This window comes from Myotis lucifugus, unplaced genomic scaffold (genome assembly GCF_000147115.1).
Source record: "Myotis lucifugus unplaced genomic scaffold, Myoluc2.0 scaffold_381, whole genome shotgun sequence".
In the NCBI taxonomy this organism is placed as follows: Eukaryota; Metazoa; Chordata; class Mammalia; order Chiroptera; family Vespertilionidae; genus Myotis; species Myotis lucifugus.
In genome coordinates this window covers 68,929-94,129 of record NW_005871429.1, presented here as the reverse complement: position 1 = coordinate 94,129, position 25,201 = coordinate 68,929, and the positions used below count along the sequence as shown (strand labels likewise).

The window sequence follows — 25,201 nt, the reverse complement described above, 5'->3', positions numbered from 1 at the left end:
CTGGCCAGAGCTGGTTCCCGGCCCCTGGGTTTGGGCTGGCGAAGAAGCAGGTCTGGGGGAGAGCGTGGCTCCTTGCCGCGGGTCCCTGGAAGCAGCCGGCGAGATGTCAGGCCTGCTCTCCGTCTTCCTCCACCTCCTCCTTCTCTGCCAGTTGGCGGCCCCGGTGACCTTCCGCCACCGCCGCTACGACGACCTCGTGCGGACGCTGTACAAGGTGCACAACGAGTGCCCCCACATCACGCGTGTCTACAGCGTGGGGCGCAGCGTGAAGGGCAGACACCTCTACGTGCTGGAATTCAGCGACTACCCTGGGATCCACGAGCCCCGTAAGCCCCGAGCTGTCCTTGGGGTGTGGAGGGCAGGACCCTTCCTTACAAATCCTGTCCCGGGGGTGGCGGTGGGGAGGCCCCGGACCCTCCACCTGCCAACACCTACCAAAGAGCACCCCCCTCCCCCGCAGCCTGTGCTGAGCACCTTTTCCTGCTCAGCCCTGATGGCCTCTGCCTCTGGGGAGCTGCCAGCTCAGCTCAGGCTCCAGCTGGTCCCTCTTTTTTAGGTTCTAGTTGCTCAGGACCTTCCTCCTTGCTCCCATCCCCCGTCCTGCCCGCTTCCTCCCCTCCCATGCCCCCCCCCCCCCACACCTGGTTATTACTCTGTCTTCCTCAGTCTATCTAATGCCTCAGGAGACACAAGCAGAAACCATTAGCCCTTCTGATTCTGCCAGGAAACTGAGAAGGGTTTGGGGATATTTCCGTGGGGAAGGACGGTGAGATAGAGTGTGGTATCCTGGAGAGGGTCTGAGGTCTGGGGTATTAGTTTTATTCATTGCATTATTTGTTGTTGTTAGTTTGTTTCTATTATAAAAGCAAGTGATGTTTGGATTAAAATTAGAAATTAGAGAAGGGGGAAAAAACTCAGTCATAATCCCACCACTCACAGATGACATTGCTAACATACTGATGTATATCCTTCCAGACTTTTTCTACGCATAGTTAAAACCCCCTTACACGGTTTATTTTATAAAATTGGAATCATACTGCAACTGCATTTCTCACTGCATAGCCTCTTATCAATGGCACCCATGTCTGTAAATGTAGAGCTACATCATCACGTTTGGCTGTATAACATTCCATTGCGTGGTTGTATCTAACTGTCCATTTATTGATGGGCATTTGAGTTTTTTCTAATTTCTCACTGCTTTACTTATAACAACTGTGGCATTCAAGTTACGTCAGTTCCTCCTTCAAACTGTCCACCTCAAATCTCTCTTCTGCTTCACTTCCACACCCTCCCCCTAGCCCAACTTCATCCCAACCTGCCTACGCCATTATACTAGGCTCCTAACTGACCTCCTAACTGCCACCACTCTCTGCGCCTTCCATTTAGCACAGAGATGCCAGAATAATTTTCCTAAATGCTGATACCATCGTCTCACCCCCCTGCTTAAAGGCCTTCAATGACAACCTCACCCCAGGTGGATTCTGTCCATGACCGCTTCAGAATATTACATGGCCAGTGGGTATCGGGGGAGGGTGGCTAACGGAAGGCAGAGTGAATGATTAAGTGAGGATAAGGGCCTTGCTCTGAAGCCTCATTACATAGCAAGCACCTGCTTTTACTCGTGTCGTGCGTTCATTGTGGAAGCCTGTGGGTGCTAATGGACATTGTAGAGCAGTGATTCCCAAAGTGGGCCCTACCGCCCCCTGGTAGGCGCTGCAGCGATCCAGGGGGGCGGTGATGGCCACAGGTGCATTTGGGGGCGATGAGTAACTGCTATTAAAATTTAAAAAAATTAATTTCCAGGGGCTGAGTAATATTTTTTCTGGAAAGGGGGCGGTAGGCCAAATAAATTTGGGAACCACTGTTGTAGAGTAAGCCCCGCCTTAATCCATGCCCTCTTCTGGATGCCCCCTCTACTTTCTAGCATTCAAGTCTTCCTTCAGGCTTTTTCATTTCGATCCTTCTTTTCTCTGATACCTATAACTTAGCTCTTCATCCACTTGTTCCTTTCATTTATTTGTTATTCATTCCACAAACTAGAGGCCCGGTGCACGAATTCGTGCATGGGTGGGGTCCCTCTGGGTGGCCTGCAGGGATCAGGCCGAAACTTGCAGTCCAACGCCACCTGCAGCTCCTACCTGCCGCTCCTGCTCATCCCGGCCCCACTGTGCCTGCTGGGGGCTCGCGCCCAATCAGTCCCAATTGGGAGAGGCTCACGCTGCTGCAGCAGCACTTGCCAGCCATGAGCCCTGCATCTGGCGCCCTCCCAAGGGGAGTGGCCTACGGGATCGGGCTGAAACCAGCTCTCCGACATCCCCCGAGGGGTCCGGGATTGCGAGAGGGTGCAGGCCAGGCTGAGGAATCCCACCAGGGCACAATCGGGCAGGGGAGGGACCGTGGGAGGGCTCCAGGGCATGTCTGGCCCATCTCACTCAGTCCCGATTGGCTGGACCCCCGCAGCAAGCTAACCTACTGGTCGGAGCCCAGATTGGCCGGACCCCCGCAGCAAGCTAACCTACTGGTCAGAGCATCTGCCCCTGGTGGTCAGTGCACGTCATAGTGAGCAGTTGAGCAGCCTTAGCATATCATTACCATATTATGCTTTGATTGGTTGTTTGGTTGTTCTGCCGTTTGGTCTATTTGCATATTACCCTTTTATTATATAGGATATTACTGATTATGACTATATGCAAGCACTTCTGTAAATTCTGAATATACAACAGAGACTAAAATGAAGACACTGCCCTCGGGGCCTTAATTCTAGCTGGGTAAGACTGGAAATAGATGGGTAACTACGTAAATATATATATATTGTATTGGACAAAAATAAGTGCTGTAGAAAAAAATAAACCAGGAAAGAGAGATAGAGGATGTTATACAGTACTATGGGTAGAGTAGGGGAGAGGTCAGTGCTATTTAGAAAAAGCTTCTTTGTCAAGGTGATATGTCAGTATGTGCTAAAACTGATATTGGGAAGGAAAACACTGCAGGCAGAGAAGAGAGCAGGAGCTTGGCGTGTGTGAAGAACAGCCAGGAGGCCGCTGCCGCTGCAGCAGAGCGAACAGCGGGAGAGCAGGAGACGGGTCAGAGCAGCGCGGTCAGGGAAGCCGAACAGGAGGAGAGTGGGTAGGGCCTTACAGGCTTTTGTAAAGATTTTGGCTTTTCCTTTTCCTTTGAGTGAAGCCAGAAGCCACTGGAGGGTTCTAAGCAGAAGAGGGACGTGATCTGACTTAAAAAACTTAAAGATCACTCAGAGCAGTTATCTGTTTGGGTAAAGTTTCTTTGAAACACAGCCTTGCCTATTTGTTTTTGTATTGTCTAGGACTGCAAGAGTTGAGGAGCTGTGACATAGATTATATAGCTCCCAATCCAAATTACAGTGGGGCCTTGACTTACGAGTGTCCCGACTAACGAGGTTTTCGAGATACGAGCTGTCTCTCCGCCGATTTTTTGCTTTGAGTTGCGAGCTAAAATTCGGGTTACGAGCCAGCTTCAGATACCCCACTGCTAGTTGGCGCAGCGAACGTCACAGTGAACGCCACAACATCAGCCCAGCATCATGTGTCTCACTCGTTCACTTTAAGATTTGACATACGAGTAATTTGAGTTACGAGCTCCGTTACGGAACGAATTAAACTCGTAAGTCAAGGCCCCACTGTATTTACTATCTGGCTCTTTACAATAAAAGTTTGCAGAACTTTGACTCAGGGGGATGCATTTTAATGGGGCTGGGCAGATGCAGGGAGTTCAAGTAGGAGATTTAGTGTAATAATCCAGGTGTGAGAGTGTAGGGGCTTAAACCAAAACGATAGCAGTGGTATTTATAAGTGGTCGTATTCCGCATACGACATTGAAAGTAGCGACAAACGAATTTGACAGGGAGCACCTACTAAGTGCAAAGCACTGTGCTGGTTTCTATAGGGCAGTAGTTGCCCACCTTTAGATTTCAAAGAAGTTAAACATTTTTAAAAATAAATAAGAGAGATTGGAGGAGACTAAAATATATTTTCCAAATTTTATTTTACTGAACAAGGATGTTGAAGATACTACCTGCCATCTGCTATCACCATCCTTTCTTAAAAGAAGGGATATTTTAACACTAAGAAAAGTAAGAAAGACATAATCTAAGATTAAAGAAATGCACTAAGAATTAAAGACTACACATTATGGAAAATTTGCATGATCCTTGTAGGTTATAGAAATTTTGGGGGGAAAGACTGCTGGAGGTACACTAAGATAAATGCCCTAAAATATTTGTTTAAATGTATATATTGGAAAGGCCAGGTCCAGTAAAGAAAATAGGACCTATGCAAAATTAGGTAAAACTCAGAGTAGAAAGTGGTAGGTACCATAGAAGGGAAGTTCAGCAGTGAGTTCACTCATAGCAGAGAGAGCCCAAGATGGCCCCCCAGAGCCTATAAGGATGTTGAGGGGGATTTGGAAATACAGAGATGAAGAGGTCCGGAAGCAGAAAAATCAGAGAGACAGGAAGAGGGTGGGAGGGAAATCATAGAGGGAGGAAGAGAAATCACTTGGCCAGAGCGTTTCTCCTTCCTTTAAAAAGAGGCCGGAATAATTTTCTTTAAGGGGTTCTAGCGGCTCTTCTCCTGACCTCAGTTCTTGCTTTAATTGAGCAGTTACTTTAGCCAATGAGAAGATTAGGGAATGAGACTTGGGTAGATTCCTTCCCACTCTGTGCCTCAAAACACAACATTCTCAGATACTACGGAGAGATTTTAGTTTCCTAAGTACCAGGAAAATTAAGTTTTCAACCAAGATGATTAGAAACCGTAATGGTATAACCTAGAGCGTTTAGGTGAGCAGGTCTGGGGAAAACCCCGCCCTTATCCTAAAAGACTTGTCTCTGAGAAGCAGCGAGCTGCATAAATGCTCCCTGGGCATTGGCCTCTACCAGATTACGAGCTGGGTAATCTGATCTTCAGACAAGTTACTTACTAGTAACCTCCCCCCTCCCCAGTACCCTCATCCTGAGGCGAACAGTGACCCCTTTACAAGGTTTCTGTGAGGATTAGTAGTAGTGAGCACAAATGTCTAGTACACAGTAGGGCTTCAATCAGTGGTCGTCATTATTTTCCCCGGCATGGATTCCTGTAGCGTTTGTTGGAAAGGGGCTCAGGGATTACTGGAAAAGACCCAACCGAAGCATGAGATTTTCTCGGATTCGCTGGTGAAAAAGAGGGAAAAGGTCCCTTTGCAACGTTGGGCACCCATGGCACTTGCAAACGTTCCCCATCTTTGATCGTCCCGCGTGTCTTTCTCACGCTTGCAGTGGAACCTGAAGTCAAGTACGTGGGGAACATGCACGGCAACGAGGTGCTGGGCCGCGAGCTGCTGCTGCAGCTGTCGGAGTTCCTGTGCGAGGAGTTCCGGAACGCGAACCCGCGCATCCTGCGGCTGGTCCAGGACACGCGCATTCACATCATGCCGTCTATGAACCCCGACGGCTACGAGGTGGCGGCCGCCCAGGTACCGAGCTGTGCAGAGAATAGAGCCATCTTAAGGGATGAAGTAAAGGCCAGTGGACAATGTGTCCTCTCGGTGCCACTGTAAGAAATATAATAAAGTATGAAGATTTGGGCTCAGGGCTCTAAAACCCTATGCAATGAATGTGGGCTCTCTCTGAATTTCAGTTCCCTCAACACCTTTCCAGTGGACCTCCTGTTTTGTTTTTCTTTTATATTTTTATTGATTTCAAAGAGGGAGAGGGAGAGAGAGAGATAAACATCAATGATGAGAGAGTATCATTGATTGGCTGCCTCATGCACGCCCCACGTTGGGGATTGAGCCTGCAACCCTGGCATGTGCCCTGACCGTGACCTCTTGGTTCATAGATCCACGCTCAGCCACTGAGACAAGCAGACCGAGCTGACCTGCTGGTTTTATTGGAAATGTCAATGAGGCAATATTTGTGAGGACACTTTGTAAATTGGAAAATACTATGCAGGCATGAAGGGATATTGCAAAATAGACCTCCTTCCCGGAACTTTTAGCTTCGAGCCCTAACTGCTCTGCATTTGCATTGGGGTTGGGGGGGGGGGGCGGGGTAGTGACAGAGAGATCAAGCTTTTCCCAGAACTGTGAAGTGAGGAGTTAATTTTAGATTCTTCATACTTTATTTCTGTAGGTTTTTTTCCCCCTCTACTAGTATAGTATTCAACTTTTTAATTATTTTAGAGTTTCATTTGCAGGGGAGAGAGAAGAAAAAAATGTCTATGGATTTTTACTTTATGAACATAAATTCGAAATGTCAGTGTGCCTCCCTTTAAAGCGGCAGTTCTTTTGTGGCTGTGCATTAAAGTCATAAGTGAATATTTTGAAATACAGAGTCCACCCCCTTCCCGCAACTGAATTAGAATATTCAAGGGCAAAGCCAGACACCTGCTTTATGCAATGAATACGTTCCTTTAAAAGCTATGTTTGAACCTGATTTGTTTTGGGGGGAGGGGGGGTAAGGGTGTAAAGTTTTTTTAAATTTAAAAATATGTTTATTTGGGGCAGGCTTGAATTTTTTTTTTTTCATTTTAAAAACTAGAATTCACTGCTTTACTTAATTATTTTATTTTAGTGTGGTAAAAACACTCAAGATGAGATCTACCCTCTTAACCAAATTGTAGGTGTACAATGCAGTATTGGTAACTGTAAGTACAATGTTGTACAGCAGACCCCCCGCACTTACCCTCCGGCTCAACCAAAACCTAATGCCCATTGTTGAGTAGTGCCCACTTCCCCTCCCCCAGCCCCTGGCAGCCACCCTCCACTCTGATTCCGTGAATCTGACCACGCTGTCCCATACAAGCAGAACCACACAGTACCTGTCCTTTCATGACCAAGAGTATTGTGAGCAGGGTAGGGCTGGGGGGTGAGCAGAGACAGGATGGGGAATGGAGCCAAGATATCGAACTCAACACAAATTTGACCTTTGCAATCTCCCAACTTCTTGCTGGTGTGATGCAACAAATGAAGCAGCAAAACCTTTTCCCTTCACTGGAAATCAGAGAGGTGCCTCGAGACCTGAGTTTCCAAAAGAGCAGAAAAATTTGAAAGAGTTGGGGAGGGGGTGGCACCCCAGCCTCCCTGCCCTCCTTCTCTTGACCCTGCTCTGCCCACATCTTTTGTGGGATGAAGTGGGGGTGGGAGGAAGTGGGGAAAGCCCACCAGCTCTCTAAATCCTATGGGTATCTTTGGGGAGCCAGTCCCTTTTGCTTGCCTGCTGTGCACTTGTTCAGAAGGAGCAGAGCTTGAACCTGAACCCAAAGAGGACCCGTCAGGTTATCAAACTCTCAGGGTTACCTGCCATGTCTGCATGGAAGACCAGCCTGGCCACCAAACCTTAAAGCCAGCTTTGGCCCTGGCCGATTTGACTCAGTGGGTAGAGCATCGGCCTGCGGACTGAAGGGTCCCGGGTTGATTCCGGTCAAGGGCACATGCCCGGGTTGCGGGCTCGATCCCCAGTAGGGGGCGTGCAGGAGGCAGCCAATCAATGATTCTTATCATTGATGTTTCTATCTCTTCCTCTCCCTTCCTCTCTGAAATCAATTTAAAAATTTTTTTTTAAAAAAGCCAGCTTTGGGAAAGGCAGAATAATGCCTCCTCCACTCCCTCAAAGATGCCCAAGTCCTAATCCCAGGAACCTGTGAATATGCTATGTTACATGGCAAGGGGGGATAAAGTTACAGATGGAATGAAGGTTGCTAAACAACTGACCTTAATATCCTGGGTTATATGGGTAACCCAGGATATGGCCCCATATGGGTGGGCCCAGTGTCATCAACCACAAGTCCTTTGGGTGTGGAAGAAGGAGGCAGAAGGTCAGAGTCAGAGATTTGAAGATGTCATGCTGCTGCCTTTGAAGGTGAAAGAAGGGATCATGAGCCCAGGAATGCGGGTGGCCTCTGGGTGCTGGGACAGATTCCCCCAGCGCCTGCGGAGGAAACAGCCCTGGTCTCAGTCCTGTGAGACCCATTTCAGTCTTCTCTCCACAACTCCAAATATAATGAACTTGTGCTATTTTAAGCCACTAAATTAGTGACAAGTTGTTACAGCAATAACAGGAAACTAATATACCACCAGCCCTGTTTATGGGAATCTTCTGTTAAGGGAGTTCCTGACCTGCCTGCTTAGCTAACGGCCTCATGTGAGCAGTAACACTGATAGGTAATTAACACAGCTGTTCACATGAACAGGTAAGAGCTCGCTGATACTAACAGCAAAGTAGAGAAAAACCCCTAGAGGCATAAGAAAAAATCATTATCTCATGAAGTGAAAAATCAAACTCCAAACTGAAAAATCAGATAAGTGTTTTCCACTGGACAACAGTGATGTAGGAAATGTAAGAGAACTTCAAAAAACATTATGTTCTCAATGAGATCTAAGGATAAAATATAAGCAGGATGCCATGAAAATGAAGAAATCTGTGAAAAATAGATTTCTTGGAAAGATAGGAGACTGGTAGTACCTTTGTGAGTTTTTGGCTGCCCAGCACTGAACCATTCACCTTCCTTCTAGGAATAGCCACCACATGGGGCTCTACTCTCTCAGTCAGCAGGACTCAGTGGACACGATTCCCCTTCTCCAAGGCCACCCAGAACATTACATGGAATTTATTTTAGTTATTTATATAAACATCTGTCTCCCCACATATACTGTGAATTCTTAGAATGTTAAAATAATGTCTCATTATCTTTCCCCAGTATCTATCAGAGATGGAATGTTAAAATAATGTCTCATTATCTTTCCCCAGTATCTATCAGAGATGGACTTAAATAAGTGTTGGTTAACTAGATGGATGGATGAATGAATGAATGAATGAATGAATTCATGACCAAATAAGTGATAAAGTCTGAAGTGTAAGCATGAGGTTGATATTATTCAGAAGAAAGATAAGCAAGTGTACTAATTTTTAGAAGTGATGGTGGGGTTTCCATGGCACAGGCAGTTTAAAAACACAGTTTAGCTATTTCTGCAAAAGTTAAATATAGACTTACCTTATGACCCAGCAGTTTCACTAGGTATCTGCCCAAGAGAAATGAAAACATAGATTCACGCAAAGAATTGTACATGAGTGTTCGTAGCAGCATTATTCATGATAGCCCCCAAGTGGAAACAACCCAAATGCCCATGTACTGGTTGAAAAAGTATCCCCCCAAATTCATGTCTACCTGGAACCTGTAAATGTGACATTTAAAAATAAGGATCTTGCATATGTAATCAAGTTAAGACAAAGTCATACTGGATTAGGGTGGACCCTATATCAAATATGCCTGTTGTTCTTAGAAGAAGAAAGACATTTGCCTGGCTGGTGTTGCTCAGTGGTTGAGCATCGACCCATGCACCCCATGCACCAAGAGGTCACCTGGATTCCGGGTCAGAGCGCATGCCCTGTTTCAGGCTCGATCCCCAGTAGGGGGCATACAGGAGGCGGCCAATCCCTGTTTTTCTCTCTCATCAATGTTTCTATCTCTCTCTCCCTTGTCTCTCTCCTCTCCTCTCTCTTTCTCTCTCTAAAAAAACAATAAAAACATTTTTTTAAAAAAGAAATTTATACAGAGACAGAAACAGATGGGGAGAAGGCTATACGAAGATGGAAGCAGGAATTGGAGTGATTCATCTGCAAGCTAGGGAACAGCAAGGGTTCCTAGCAGCCCCAGAAGCTAGAAGAGACAAAGGAGGATCATCCCCTGAATAGCTAAACTGTGTATTTAGCAAGCATGGCTAGATTTCAAACTTCTAGCCTCCAGAATTGTGGGAGAACAAATTTCTGTTGTTATAAGTCACCTAGTTTGTGGTAATTTGTTATGGCAGCCCCAGACAACTGATACAGTCTCTTAGTTGGTGAATGGGTAAACAAAATGTGTTAAATATAATGGAGTTATCCTATATAATAAAAGCATAGTATGCAAATTGTCCCCTCCACTGGGAGTTTGTCCAGGAGTTCGACCAGGGGGTGGGGCTGGCTGGGGGAAGGGAAGGAGGCCCCGGCCAGCAGCCGGCAGCCACTAGGGACCCTACCAGTGCAGAATTTCATGCACTGGGCTTCTAGTTCACCAATAAAAAGGAATGAAGTACTAACACATGCTACAACATGAAGGAACCTGGAAAACATTATCTAGTGAAAAAAGCCAAACACATAATGTATGATCTCACATATGTGAAATGTCCAGAAAAGGCAAATCTACAAGAGTTAGAGTAAAAATGCAGAGTGACTGTAAAAGGGCATGAGGGTTATTTTTAGGGCAATAAAAATGTTCTCAGATTAGATTGTGGTGATGGTTGTACAACTCTGTCAACATCCTAAAATTAATTGAATTGTATACTTCAAATGGGTGACTTTTATGGTACATAAGTTTTATCTCAGTAAAGCTGTTGTTTTGTTTTGAAGTAGGGGTTCTTCAAATATAGGATTCAGTCTGAAACCTTCATTTTCCCTCTCTCCATTTCCCCTCGAGGGCCCAGACGCCTCTGGATATCTGGTTGGCAGAAACAATGCAAATGGCGTGGACCTGAACCGCAACTTCCCGGACCTCAACACCTACATCTACTACAATGAGAAGTACGGAGGCCCCAACCACCACTTGCCCCTTCCAGACAACTGGAAAAGCCAGGTATGGGAGAAATTCACACACAGAAGCAGGTGAAGCCACACCTGGAATTTCCTCTGGAAATCTTCACATCAACTAAAGAGGCGAGAATGAGGCATCAACTCAGCTCCATGTTAGTGCGCCCAGAGCAGTCATAACTGCCTCTTTGTATTGATTCCCTCCCCCAGCAGAGGTACCTCCCAGGGGCACCTGCTCACAAAATGTTTGATGTTAGTGCCCATGGTAGTGAGGGATGTGAAAGCGGTGTCATACATTGCACAGTATTTTATAAAATTATTTCAGTTGATCACCGTAACACTGTGGCGAGTGCATCCCTCAGTGTTACCCATCTCTGTTTTAGAGATTTTACGCTTGTAGAAGAAAAGAATTTCAATGCTCACGGCTGTAGTTGATGGAATCAGGTTTAAAACCCAGGTCTCCCCTCTCCTCATCCAACATTCTTTCTATTGCCCTATACTGTTGACACAGAACTCTAGCTGTCTATAGAGAAAGCTCTCTTACATGTGGACTGTGTGCTCATCAGCAATGAGCTATAGAAAGAAATTCAGAGAGTCTTACTCTTATGCATAGTTTTTCCTCCTTCCTTTCCATGTGAGCGTTGACTACCGTACTCTCATTTCCCTTCCTCTCCAGTCAGAGGATCCCATTCAATGGTCCCAAGCCTTTCTCCCCAGGAGGCCTGTCCTGTCACCCCTGGTAATGCGAATGCTTTCATCCTGCAGGTGGGCCTGCTCCTGAGACACATTAACACCACATAACCTCTAAGCACATCCACCCGAGAAGAGGAAAAACAGGGAGGATGTAAATTATTTACTTGTACTGCAAGTCCAGGGGATTCGTGGCTTTCCTTGGAATACCATCACTCATTAGCACTATAATAAGCAATCAGTAGGGTGGGATTTTACTTCTTAGCCAAGCCTGGCCCATGTTACACTATTCTCATCCATGAAATTGGGGTATGACCATGTCAACATCACAGTAGATGTGTTAGGGAAAGGAGGAGGTTGGCAACCTTTACTGTAAACCAGCGTTTTCCACATTTATTCACCAAAACCCTAATTTCTGCAAAGGTGCCTCAGAAGCCACTGAAGCAGTGGGTAAATTGGAGGACTCTTCCCTGGGGGCCAGAGAGAGGTCAAGCTTGTGCTCTTCTCTCTCTCTTTTTCATTCTCTCTCTCTCTTGCTCTTGATCTCCTCCCCATCACTCTCTCTCATAGACTTTATTTTTTAGAGCAGTTTTAGGTTCATAGCAAAATTGAGTAGGAACTACAGAGAGTTCCCATATACCACCCCCCCCGCCCCCCGCTTCCCATCATGAACATCCTGCATTAGAGTGGTGCATTTGTTACAAGTGATGAACCTACCTTGACTCATCATTATTATACAACGTCCATAATTTACATTAGTGTTCACTCTTCATGTGCTACATTCTATGGGTTCGGGCACATGTATCCTGCCATGTATCATACACAATGATTTCACTAAATGCTCTCTTTTTATCTGTTTTATATATTAGGATTCCATATAAGATTTCATTTTGAAAAAGGGCTCCATCAGTTAATTTTTTAAGATAATCTTTTTAAAATTATTGTTACTTGGGGGGAGGAGGGGAGAGAGAAACATTGATTTGTTGTCCAGTTACTTATGCATTTATTGGTTGCTTCTTATGTGTGCCCTGATCAGAGATTGAACCTGCAACCTTGGTGTATGAGACAATGCTCTAACCAACTGAGCTACCTGACTAGGGCCATCCACTTAATTTTTTAAAACCATCATGCAAAAGGTCAAAATGTCCCCACCTACACTTCTCATACCTGGTAGGACCTGTCTTATTCGGACATGCTATCTCCTCAGGCCACTTACTGACAAACTTATTCAGATGTCTCTCATCTCTCCTCAGGTGGAACCTGAGACTCGGGCCGTAATCCAGTGGATACGCTCCCTCAACTTTGTCCTCTCAGCCAATCTCCATGGGGGGGCAGTGGTGGCCAATTACCCGTATGACAAGTCCCTGGAGCATCGGTTCCGGGGTTACCGCCGCACTGCCAACACCCCCACGCCCGACGACAAGCTCTTCCAGAAGGTATGCAGAGCGGTGGCTTGTCCAGCTGGGGACTTGGGACTCAGGAGAGTAACTCGGGTCAAGTCAGTAACACAGGACCCTGGTAGGTACAGACCACAGGAAATAACGGACAGCACTGCTTGCTCATTAGGAGCTTACAGTCTAGAAAACTGCATTTTGTTTTGAGTGATAAGCCAAAGTGTCATGAAAAAAAATAAGCATATAGGAAAGCGTTATAGTACAATTACCACAGTGTAAAAAAAGTACTTAAGCTAATGACAAGCAAGAAATATGCCCAAAGACTAATAGTGCTGGTGGTAAGAGCATGGCATTAAATGTGAATTTTGGGGGCTCTAATTTGCAATTTTATGATGGTAAGGCTATATGAATGAAAAATAGACTATGCTCATAGTTCAAATAGCAATAGAATAAAATTAACATTATTTTATTGTTAATATATTATTAATAACATATAATTTATATAACTTAATAATATTTATTATTACAATTATAACATTAATGATTAATTATCAATTAATGAATTACATAGAGAATAACACCAGTTTTTGCTTTGCAAAGCAAGTATATCTCATTTTTTTTCACTGATATAAAATAGTAATGAAAGGGAATAGAGATTCTAAATATATTTCTTTCTTAACACACAATTCACCCTCAAAATAGTTTTTTCCTGACAAAGTCCTATCTTACTTGCTTCTTTCTTTTACAAAACTCAGCTAGAAAATGGAACACCTAGAAATGGATTAAGGAGTACAAATGGTCAGTTATAAAAATAGTCACAGGGATGTCAAGTACAGCGCAGGGAATATTGTAATAACTATGGATGTGTCAGGTGGGTCCTAGACTTCCCAGGGTGATCACTTCATAAGGTATAGAAATGTCTAATGTCTAACATTATGTTGTGCATCTGAAATATAATATCGTATGTCAACTGTAATTGAAAAATAAATTTTAAAATATAAAAATAAATAATTTAATAAAAAGAAACTGTTCACCTGGAAGGGAACTTATATATCGTCTAGTGCCACCCCTCACTTTACACTTGGAGAAATTTAGTCCCAAGATAGTGGGAAAATCAGATTTCAGGTTGCTTAACTATAATCCGCTGCACACACACACTCACACATGCCATCTCTATCTTGGCTGGTATTTTCTTCCACTAAAGCAAACAATCAGTAGTTTATACCTAGTGGGGTTTCTCGGCTTTACGCAGCTTCTGAGTATGAACATCGCAGTGTGAGTTGGGAACGCTCAAGGTCATTTCTGCCCCCTTTCCCTACAGCTGGCCAAGGTCTACTCCTATGCACATGGATGGATGCACCATGGCTGGAACTGTGGGGATTACTTCCCGGATGGCATCACCAATGGGGCTTCCTGGTATTCTCTCAGCAAGGGTAAGGGGAGGAAGCGAATATCAAGAGGTAGAATAGAAGGAAACCAGGTGTGTGTGGAGAGATTGCGATTAAAGAGAGTTGAAATTGCCCGTCGGGTGGGAAACTGGTTGTTCAAATCTGCCCCTGCTCTTTCCCCTAGGAATGCAAGACTTTAATTACCTCCATACCAACTGTTTTGAGATCACGCTGGAACTGAGTTGTGACAAATTTCCCCGCCAAGAGGAATTACAGCGCGAGTGGCTGGGTAATCGGGAAGCCCTAATCCAATTCTTGGAGCAGGTAAAATTGAATTCTTTAAGTTTTATGGTTACAGAAAGAGAAGGTTTTTCCAATGGCAGGCAAGGTTTTCTGTGTGGCTCAAGTCTCACTTTTGCTCTGACTCATCAATATATCTGGGCTTCTTCTACCAATGAAATGTATCCATTCAACATTACTGAGCAAAACTATCCATCAGAAACTGTACTCTATGCTGGGGATTGTGCATATACAGAAACAAATACCCCTATCCATACGGAGTTTATATTCTAGAGAGAAGAGATAGACAGACAATAAACAAAGTAATTAAATAAATCTTATAACATGCTAAATGCTATGAAGAGGCCTTACCGAGGTGACATTTAAGCAGCCTTAAAGGAGGGAAGGGGGAGAACCATGCTGATGTCTGGAGAAAAGGGGTCCCTCAGTGAGGACACAAAAGTAACTGCAAGGCCAACAACAAGCACTGAACGAGATGCAACACATCAGTCACTGGGGAAATACACATCAAGCCGACAGTGAGCTCCCGCCTCACACCCATTAGGGCGCTGCTTTAGAAAACAAGCAATGACAGAAAACGGCAAATGGCGGCAAGGATGTGGAGGAATTGGAACCCTTGTATGTTATTGGTGGGGATGTAAAATGGTGCAGCTGCTGTGAAAAACAGTACTACAGTTCCTCAAAAAAATTAAAAATAAAACCACCATATGAGCCAACAGTGTGCTTCAGGGTAGATACCAAAAAAAAACACAAAACAAAAGAAACCCAAAAAACAAAAACAAAAAACTGGAAGCAGGATCTTAAAGAGATATTTGTTCATAGCAGCAGTATTCGTGAGAGCCAAGAGGTGGAAACAATCCAAGTGTTCAATGAGAGATAAATGGATAAACAAAATATGATATATACATTAAATGGAATATTATCCTGCCTTAAAAAGAAGGAAATTCTGGCTGTAGTCAAGTTTGGCTCAGTGAAGGGTCCTGGGTTCAATTCCGGTCAAGGGCACATACCTTGGTTGCAGGCTCCATCCTGGCCCTGGTCGGGATGCATGCAGGAGGCAACCAATCGATGTGTCTCTCTCACATTGATGTTTCTCTCTGTCTCTCCCGCTTCCTTTGACTCTTTCTAAAAATGAATGGAAAAATATTGTCAGGTGAGGATTAACTGGGGAAAAAAAAAAAAGAAGGGAATTCTGCCACATGCTACAACATAAATAAACCCTGTGGACATTATACCAAGTGAAATAAGCCAATCACAAAAAGACAAATACCTTATAATTTCACTTATATGACATATCAAGAGTAGTCAAGCCCTCACTGGTTTGGCTCAGTGGATAGAGCGTTGGCCTGAGGGCTGAAGGGTCCTGGGTTTGATTCCGCTCAAGGGCACATGCCTGGGTTGCTGCCGATCCCCAGTAGGGGGTGTGCAGGAGGCAGCCAATCAATGATTCTCTCTCATCATTGATGTTTCTCTCTCTCTCCCTCTCCCTTCTGCTCTGAAATTAATAAAAATATAAGTTTAAAAAAAAAAGAGTAGTCAAATTAATAGACAGAAAGTAGAATGGTAGTTGCCTGGGTCTGGAGAGAGAAGGCGATGGGACTTGTTTAGTGGGCATAGAGTTTCAGCTTTAAAGAATGAAAAAGTTCTGGAGATTGCTTGCACAATAATGTGAATATATTTAACACTACTGAACTCTACACCTAAAAATAGTTAAAATAAGAAATTGTATGTTACATGTATTTTATCACAATTTAAATTTTTTTAATAAAAAAATGAAGCCAGAACACTATTGTGGTTGGAATAATCACAAGAGAAGGGGAGAAGGCAGCAGGAGATGAGAGCAGTCAGCTGACTGAGGCTGTGGCTTTAGAGACCATCACAAGAACTTCACTGTTGCTCTGAGTTGGGTTTGAGTAAGACACGATTTGACTTAAATTTTAATGGGGTTGTCCTGATTGCTCTATTTAAAAGCGCTTATTTGGTACAAGGAGAGGGGACAGAGAGACCAATTAAGGGGTTATTAGGCTAATGTTTGTGAGATTAAATGCAAAAGCATATGAGACAGGGCCGTGGGGACTCTAAAACACTGTACAATGTTTTATGATCACAGTTATACCGTAAGTTTTTTTCCGACAGGTACACCACGGCATCAAGGGAATGGTGCTTGATGAGAATAATAATTATCTCCCGAAGGCTGTCATTTCTGTCAGTGGGATTAACCATGATGTCACCTCAGGTAGGTAGCCACTGCCGAGTGGGGTGAGAAGGAAGCTTTCACTCCCTCTTCTTCTTCAGCATAACCAGGAGGCCAAATTGTAAGCCACTGAGACTCACAGGGACATCACATTGGGGGTGGGGGGCTGGAGGAGGGAAAGGTAACAGAAATGGGAACAGTGAGTTAAGAGGCAAGGACCAGGAAAATGCAAATGTCACATCTCTCTCAGCATCAGGAGCCACTGCCTCATGTCACTTTGTTAGGGGTGTTTTCTGGGTTTGAAGCTAGTAATAGCTCTCATACTGGTGGGAAAGGGGTAGAAAGAGAAAGGAGTGTAAATCGATGCTTAGTCTTGTCCCTGACCCAGGTGTGTGTGTCACGACACCTCCATTCAGGACAAAGCTAGCAAGATGCATCCTATAAACCTGGTGCAGGGCAAGATTGACAGAACCTCCTACATCAGTGGTTCTCAACCTTCCTAATGCTGCGACCCTTTAATACAGTTCCTCATGTTGTGGTGACCCCCAACCATAAAATTATTTTCGTTGCTACTTCATAACTGTAATTTTGCTACTGTTATGAATAGTAATGTAAATATCTGATATGCAGGATGTATTTTCATTGTTACAAATTGAACATAAATAAAGCATAGTGATTAATCACCAAAACAATATGTAATTATATATGTGTTTCCCGATGGTCTTAGGCGACCCCTGTGAAAGGGTCGTTTGACCCCTGAAGGGTCGCGACCCACAGGTTGAGAACCGCTGTCCTACATGGTACAGAACATCTCATGCACAATGGTGTTACAATGAGGGTTTCTTGACCGATGTCATGGTAGTAGGTAGCAGGGAAAGAACAGGATCGCTGGGTCAACTGGAAAGAAAGAAAACGAGGTTGATTTTGGTGCTCCCAGCAGTAGGGCCCGTGGGCTTACTTATGATGAAGTCTATCAAATTATCTGTGGTGAAGGATACCTTTATCTGTGGGTCTTTAATTCAGTATTCTATCTTTTAAATAACCATGTTGGGTTTGAGTGTATGACTGTTTATATGCAAATACTGTTTAGTTTTCATTGGAATTGGGCCTTTCTGATACAGTCCTAGCCACCTCACCTGGATGTGAGTCCTTGATTAAGAAAATGATAGCCCTGGGGTATGCCTTAAACTGTCCAACATAAGCATAATAAGACACTGCTTTTACTAAAGTATTTTAAAGTAAATTACAGGGGGCAGAAAAGAGACTTTCTCACTGTTTATGGACTGTCTCACTCTTAATTGCATTTATTTCAATTATTCATTGCTGTACACTTAAAAAGAAATTTAAAGGCATGGTCACAATTGGTTCAAAAGAGATGTGAGGTCATTAACCACATTGCTACATCCCTGACATAGAGCGACAGGCCTCTTTTTGAATTTTATTTGTCTCTTTTAGAGGTGATGGAAGATATATTGAAAATAGGATTCTCAAAATCAGACCTTCAGTGGTCATTCAGTCCAGCCCTCCCACTCAATGTAAGATTGTATGCGCACGACACCACGGAGACAGCTGGTTGTCCAACCCAGGCCACCACGCCCGTTAGGGCAGCTGTGCACTGCACAGCGGTGTTGCTTCCCCAGCGCCCTCAGCGGTCTCTGCCTAAGTCCTCACAATTCCCTAAAGCAGTTCATTTCCTGTGTGGAAGCTCCGTGTGTCCCAGCAGTCTTTGCTTCTGTCTAGCAAAATGTTCCTCCAAGTAACTTAACCACAAAGTTCCCATGCTTATTTCTTCACGGTGGCTTTCCAGATATTGAAACAGAGGTTGCATGCATTCTCTTTACCAAGCAAAGGCATTCACAGATATTCAACCTTTCTCCCAGTGACCCTTTCTTAGACATGAGTTTTTAAAAACACAGGGTCTAGAGTTAAACACCATATTTGCAGGCAACCCCTGTTTCTCAGAAGCTGAGGCCCATACTCCTCTTAGGTAAAGTAGCTTATGATTGTTTTAGATCTTAACCAGTTTCATTACGCTATTAAGAAAAATCAAGCTTATGGTTGGCTGAAACCCTCAGATCGTTTTTTCATATAAAGACTATATATCTGGGGCAGTTTCTAATCAGCAGCCTGAGTTATATCCTTGTAACCTTTAGGTGATCACGGTGACTACTTCCGGCTGCTGCTTCCAGGCACCTACACTGTCACTGCCACGGCACCTGGGTTCGACCCAAAGACTGTGACTGTGACCGTGGGTCCCGGGGAACCCAAACGGGTGAGTTAGGCTAACTTTTACAGAGCGTGTAAAGATCACTCATACAGCGTCACAAACAACCAGTTGCACAGTTCTACTCTTGGCCAGTCTTTCCTCTTTCACCATAAAAAAGTCTCATTGCTCTCACATGCTAATTTTTCTTCCATCACTTTCCTGTTATATCTTCCCCACTTCCTTTTGACTTTTCCTTTTCCTGTTTAACATAGCGCACTGGTTAAAAGCACTGTCTGCTTCTCAATCCAGCTCCTTGGTCCACAGACTGTAGACACATTAGCCAATCGCTCTCATCCTCAGCTTCTTCGTCTGTAAACTGGTGGCAGTGGTACCACCTTCACAGGAGATTGAAATGAGAACCTGCACGTAGAGCATGCAGTACAGTGACTGGCACCTAGAAAGTGCCCGGCAAATGTTAGTTCGCAAGGTCCCAGAGACCTTGCCAGATGCACGGGTTCCCAGGGGTTGCATTCTTCTGTGCCATCAGCACGGACCACCACCAGATGGCACTCTGCCCCCTTCTGGTGCCCCATGTGCCCAGACCCCTTCCTTCCCACTCGCCTCAGCAAGAACCAGCTGACATTCAACTTTCCATGGCATGTTTTACATGAGAAGCAAAGAGTGTTCATCTATAAGCCTAAATCTTTTGAGCTCTAGTCATATTAGATTAGGATCTTAAAGATAAAGAGGCTCCGTGGTCACTCCCTTCTCCTGCGTATTGTAAATGACTTCCATGCAGAGGCAGGAAGCCGAGGAACTCTTCCGCTGTAGCCTGTTCCTGGTCCCAATTTCCCTTTTTTTCTTATGATACCCTCTGCTCCTCATCTACCCTAAAATCAAATGACAGTTACGCAGCTGTACGCATGTGTCTTGCATTAAAGCAAGTCTATTGGTTATGCTTATATGCATGCATACAAGTCCTTCGGTTGATCTCTTACCCCCTCCCTCCCCTAACCAATGGACACAAGACACTGCAGGGGGGTGAGGGCATGTGCCAGAGGGTAGGGGAGGTAGGGGGGGGGAGTCAATAGGGAAAAAAAGGAGACATATGTACTACTATTTGTAATACTTTAAACAATAAAATTAAATTAAAAAAAAATAAAGCAAGTCTATTCAGGGCCAAATGCAACCAACTGCAAATCTTGAGTGACATGCTCTGCTTCAAAATATTTCAACTCCTGTGTCATATGGCCTTTCAATAAATTAACATAACCCATTAATATGTTATCTCTTGGATACAATTCCCAGATACCATAACAACGAAGAATCCATTTAGTGATCACAGTAGAGTCTTCCCATTCTAAAGCAGAGATCCACTTGGCTGGGGGGGAAGAAAAAGACCCCTGACTGGATGGTTTTCACGTTACAATTAAGACCTCCTCAGACACCTCCCAGCGTCGGGGTTCTCCCCTCTGCTTTCCCACAGCCTTCTAGATGTCATGTTCCTCTCATTTCCCTCTTCCTTTTCTCACTTTCTTGTTTCTTTTCTAAATTCCTGTATGACTATAGTGCCATTGGTTCTGACTTCCCTGACTTTGGGGAACTAGCAGAAAAGCTGACTGTAGATTTTTGTGGAAGGGGCAAGAAATCATGCCCTGGAGAGCCCTCTTAGTCACAAGGTTTTCAACTCCCAGCGGCTTCAGCAGCTCCCACTGTTCCAGGGGCTTGGAAGCTGAGGGTGCCTCGGGGAAAGGTGGTTAGAACACTGAGCCACTCCCTCTCCCTGTACTTCCTGGGATGGTTCTGCAGCTCCTGCACAGCCAGTACATCCCAGCTGGTTGGTCAAAACCATCATGATATCTGTGTGCCACAGCCGGAAGGGAAGTTTCCAGGTATTACTGGAAAGGATGCATTAATGCGGTGGAGTGCGGGGAACGTGTAAACTCGGGCCGATTGTAACTGTGTATTACCAAATATTTCATTTCAATCGAACCCATACTTCAAAAGAAGATATAGGCATTTTAACGCGCCATCTTATATTTTGGCGGGAAATTCACCCGACACCGTAGTGTTAAGAATCCATACTAACAGTCTATCTCATCTCTCCGATCTGTGTTTCTCAACGATGATGGCAGAAAGTGTAGTTCTGAGGATCTGAAGCGAGTGCGTGCCGGAGCACGCCACCTGTGATTCACAGTCAGCGGAAAGGGGTTATTATGACACCATCAATCTTGTTCTTGTCCGAGGCAACAGTATTGGCAAAATCATGGTTTGAGTTGTAGGTATAGGTTTTTTTTCAAATACATATAAAGTGAATGAATATTAAGTTCATCCAGATTCACCTTATGTGTCACCTTAGGTAGCACTTTGGGGGGAGATTAGCCAAGCCTATATGACACCATCAGTGCTGCTTGGATCGTTGCTGTGATAATTCTCCTGAGTCCCCTGCACTCAGAACCTGCAACTGTGATGAAACCGGGTCCACACAGGTCTTCCCCCAATTTCAATGTCTGGAAGTCGAAAACCGCCTCCTCTGCTCTCCTAGCGTCCTCTTCTTTTCTTCCAGGTTGACTTCCAACTCAAGAGAAGCATCCCTCCAGTAACCGAGTCCCCGGCGCAGCACCTGGAGGCAGACTCTTACCAAAGCAAGTTCAGCCCCGGGTAGCCAAGCGAAAAGATACCGAGATGGCAGCGGCCGAGTCCCTGCCGGAAATCTCAGCGATTCACTGCGGCCCAGGGAACACTTCAGAAGGGCTTTGGTCCTGCTCTCTGATCACATGAAGCATTCTTTCTATTTTATCATCTGGGACATATTTAAATATAAACATATTCAGGACAATTCAGGATGGTCTCCGTCTATTCCAGGTGTAAGCCCTCTGATGCAGTCGTACATAAACTCAGCGGTGTTCAGTAAGATTTTCCGATTGTGAGGGATGGTGTAGGTCCCGAAGGCTCCCAGAGACTGGTTCTGGCTGGCTGGCCACTCTGTCACCATAGTCTCGCACAGAGGCTGCAACGTCATAGGTACTCAAGGAAGATTTCTGAATGAACAGCTGAAATGCTGACATGAATGAACCACCATTGATGTTGTTCCCATAGCAACACCCGGTGGGCAAATCTGAAATCCCAGAGTACCCTTTCAGCAATAGCCAGTAGTTTCTTGATAAGAAAAGGATTTCACGTACAAACACCTCGTCCCGCTGCTACCCATTTTTGTACATGGACATGTTAAACAATGTGCATATATATTTTTTTAATCCTCACCAGAGGATATTTTTTTTCCACTGATTTCTTCTTTTTTTTTTTTGTTTTTTGTTTTTGTGTGTGTGTGTGTGTGTGTTTTGTTTTGTTTTTTCAGTTGATCATCATAGCCAGGCTCTCTTGTCAGGGTCTCCCGCCAGGTTCTGTCCAGGATCTCCAGCCAAGTTCTGTGTAGGTTCTGTCTAGGTTCTCTTGCCATGTTCTCTCGCTAGGTTCTCCAGCCAGGTTCTCCAAGCTCTCCAACCAGGTTCGGTCGCCAGGTTCTCTAGCCAGGTTCTCCAGCCAGGTTCTATCCAGGTTCTCCAGCCAAGTTCTGTAGCCAGGTTCTGTCCAGGATCTTTTGCCATGTTCTCTCGCTAGGTTCTGTCTTCCATTGATTTCTTGAGAGAGTAGAAGGGAAGGAGGAGGAGGTGGGGGAGAGAGAGAGAGAAAAACATCGATGAGAGAGAGACACACACACAATGATTGGTTGCCTCCCACATGCATCCCTACCGAGGCTGGGGAACCTGCAACCGAGGTATGTGCCCTTGACTGGGAATCGAACCCTCCACCCTTCGACCCACGGGCCTATACTCTGAGGAAAACTGTGCATCCTTTACACATTTTCTGGGTATGCAACTGGAACGCAGATGATCCTGGAATGGCTCTGCCCTGCCCGTGTCAGCGACACAGAGCACTCCTGCTCGTTTCCCAGAATGAACTCATTTGTTCTAAACGTGCCACTGAGCGCAATAGATGTTACTAAAGATTGTGAAGGGATGTGTAGTCTTTCATCACACACCATACAGCACACCAGTTCACAACCCCCCACTGGGCATGAGGGGTTCCAACCCCCTGGCCCCAGAGCTTGGTAGGATTTTTTTTGGCATGTACCCCATTTCAGGGCTCAGCCTTAGATAGGGCTGGTTCCAGTTTCCCCCACTTGCTTCACCACCCCCACCCCTTAGCCTCCCCGCTCCCCACTCCTAGCCTCTATCTGGCCCAGCCCTTTCTTAACATTGAGCAAGTTAGCTCCTCTCAACAAGTAGCCCTGCCCATCAGAAAACAGAGGTGCTGTGGCTGAGACCGCCACCCCCTGCCAGAGGCCATTCAAGATGAGGATTCACACATGACTTATTTTTCTGTTTCTCAAGCAATCGCTCCATCTCTGGTCAAAAGGAAAGCGGAGGAAAAGGTATCTTTCCCCATTTGGAAAGGGTATTCTCTCCTCAGGTCATTAACCCTCTCTCTACATTTTTTTCCTTCCTTCCTTGTGGACAAGCACCACGGGCACAAATACTAAAACAAGAGAAAATGTAAAGCATATCCAGAGACTAGGGCTCTTCTCTCTTTTCCAAAGGATCAAAATCAATAAACAATAACGCCCACCCTCTTCTGTCCACCTTCAGGACACTGGAAAGGAAAAGCAGGAGCAGGAACCTGCTTTTATAGCCAAACACAGCCTCCCACTGTTTGAAATGTGACTCATTGTACCAACATAAGACCCCAACACAACGCTGTCAGGTTTTTATCTGTTAAAGACCCGGGATATGAATTCACAAATCTGCCCCTCCACCTCCTCCTCTGACACCATGGCAACCGGGAGGCAGCTGAGGAAGCCACCTGTCAGCTGGGCTGGGTGGAGGGAGCGGTGGGCTGGGGGTAGGGATCTCTGCTCCCCCTCTCTGAGCCTCAGTCTTGGCATCTAGAATATGGGCACGGCAGCTGGTTGTGGGCTCCTGTCAACCCAGTTGCTCCAGGAAGCCAAGGCCCAGGCAGGACTCCTTAGGGCAGCGGTTCTCAACCTGTGAGTCGCAGCCCTTTTGGGGGTTGAACGACCCTTTCACAGGGGTCGCCTAAGACCATAGGAAAACATATATAATTACATATTGTTTTTGTGATTAATCACTATGCTTTAATTATGTTCAATTTGTAACAATGAAATTGGGTGTCACCACAACATGAGGAACTGTATTAAAGGGTCGCAGCATTAGGAAGGTTGAGAACCCTGCCTTAGGGGAAGGCCCGGGAGGGAGGTAAGGGCGGGGCTGGGGAGAGCCCTGCCTCATCCTGCAGCCAGGCCTGGGCCAGGCGGTGGGGAGTCCCTGTGCTTCCCACCAAGCAGCCGCCTGGTGTGCCCACCGCACTGTCACTGCGGAGGAGGCCCCGGGAGCAGGAGACAGGGCCGAGGCTCAGACACAAGGATGGATCTCCCTGTGAGCCCTGCAGTGAGAGGTCTAGGGGGCGGGGGTGGGAGGTCTCCCCTGTCGCAGATCACAGGGCTCAGCTGCTCCCAGAACCTGGTCAAGGCCCCAAAAGGAGGGGTCTAGCCCTCGCCGGTTTGGTTCAGTGGAAAGAGCTTTGGCCTGCGGCCGGAAGGGTACCGGGTTCGATTCCGGTCAAGGGCACATGCCTGGGTTGCGGACTCGGTCCAACTTGCAGGAGGCAGACAATCAATGATTCCCTCTCATCATTGATGTTTCTACTTCTCTCTTCCTCTCTGAAATCAATAAAAATATACTAAAAGAATCTTTAAAAAAAAAAAAAAAGAGGGGTCTATTTCCTGAGGCTGCTCCTATGACTACAGACTGGCCTGAAGCAACAGGAACAAGTGCTCTCCCCTCTGGGTGCCAGGATCTGAAATCAGGGCGTCTGGGGCTGTGCTCCCCCGGCGGGCTCCAGGGCTGGGTCCTTCCTGCCTCCTCAGCTTCTAGGGGCTCCTTTGCTCCTGGCCCCATCCTTTCAATCTCCCCTCATCTTCACGAGGCCTCTCCTCCATCCTCACCTGACTCCTCCTCCATCTTCAGGTGCCCCCTCCTCCGACCTCACGTAACCTCACATTCTGTTCACCTGCGCACATCCAGCTGTCCACGTGGCCCTGCCCCCCTGATCACGTGCACATTTCCGGCTGTCCACGTGGTCCAGCCCCCCCTCATGTGCGCACATCAGCTGCCACGTGGCCCTGTCCCCCTGATCACGTGCGCACCTCCGGCTGTCCACGTTGCTCTGCCCCCTGATCACATGCACACATCAGCTATCACGTGGCCCTGCCCCCCTGATCACGTGCGCACATCAGCTGCCACGTGGCCCTGTCCCCCTGATCACATGCACACATCCGGCTGCCCACGTGCCCCTGCCCCCACTGTTCTCGTGCCCATTGGACAAGTGAAGCTACTGCAGCACAGAGAGGCGACTGGCTTCTTTCCTTCCAGC

At 45.8% G+C, this 25,201-nt stretch overlaps 1 protein-coding gene across 1 annotated transcript; it reads left to right on the top strand.

Annotated features, from left to right (window-relative positions):
* The first annotated feature begins 25 nt into the window (after positions 1 to 25).
* CPN1 (carboxypeptidase N subunit 1) lies at positions 26 to 21,589 on the top strand. The gene is made up of 9 exons (XM_006101714.3): positions 26 to 326; positions 5,291 to 5,487; positions 10,467 to 10,622; positions 12,520 to 12,702; positions 13,982 to 14,093; positions 14,233 to 14,372; positions 16,485 to 16,584; positions 18,696 to 18,814; positions 21,315 to 21,589. Exons 1-9 carry the CDS (start codon positions 104 to 106, stop codon positions 21,411 to 21,413), a joined length of 1,329 nt encoding a protein of 442 aa, XP_006101776.1. The 5' UTR covers positions 26 to 103; the 3' UTR covers positions 21,414 to 21,589.
* Positions 21,590 to 25,201: the final 3,612 nt, after the last annotated feature.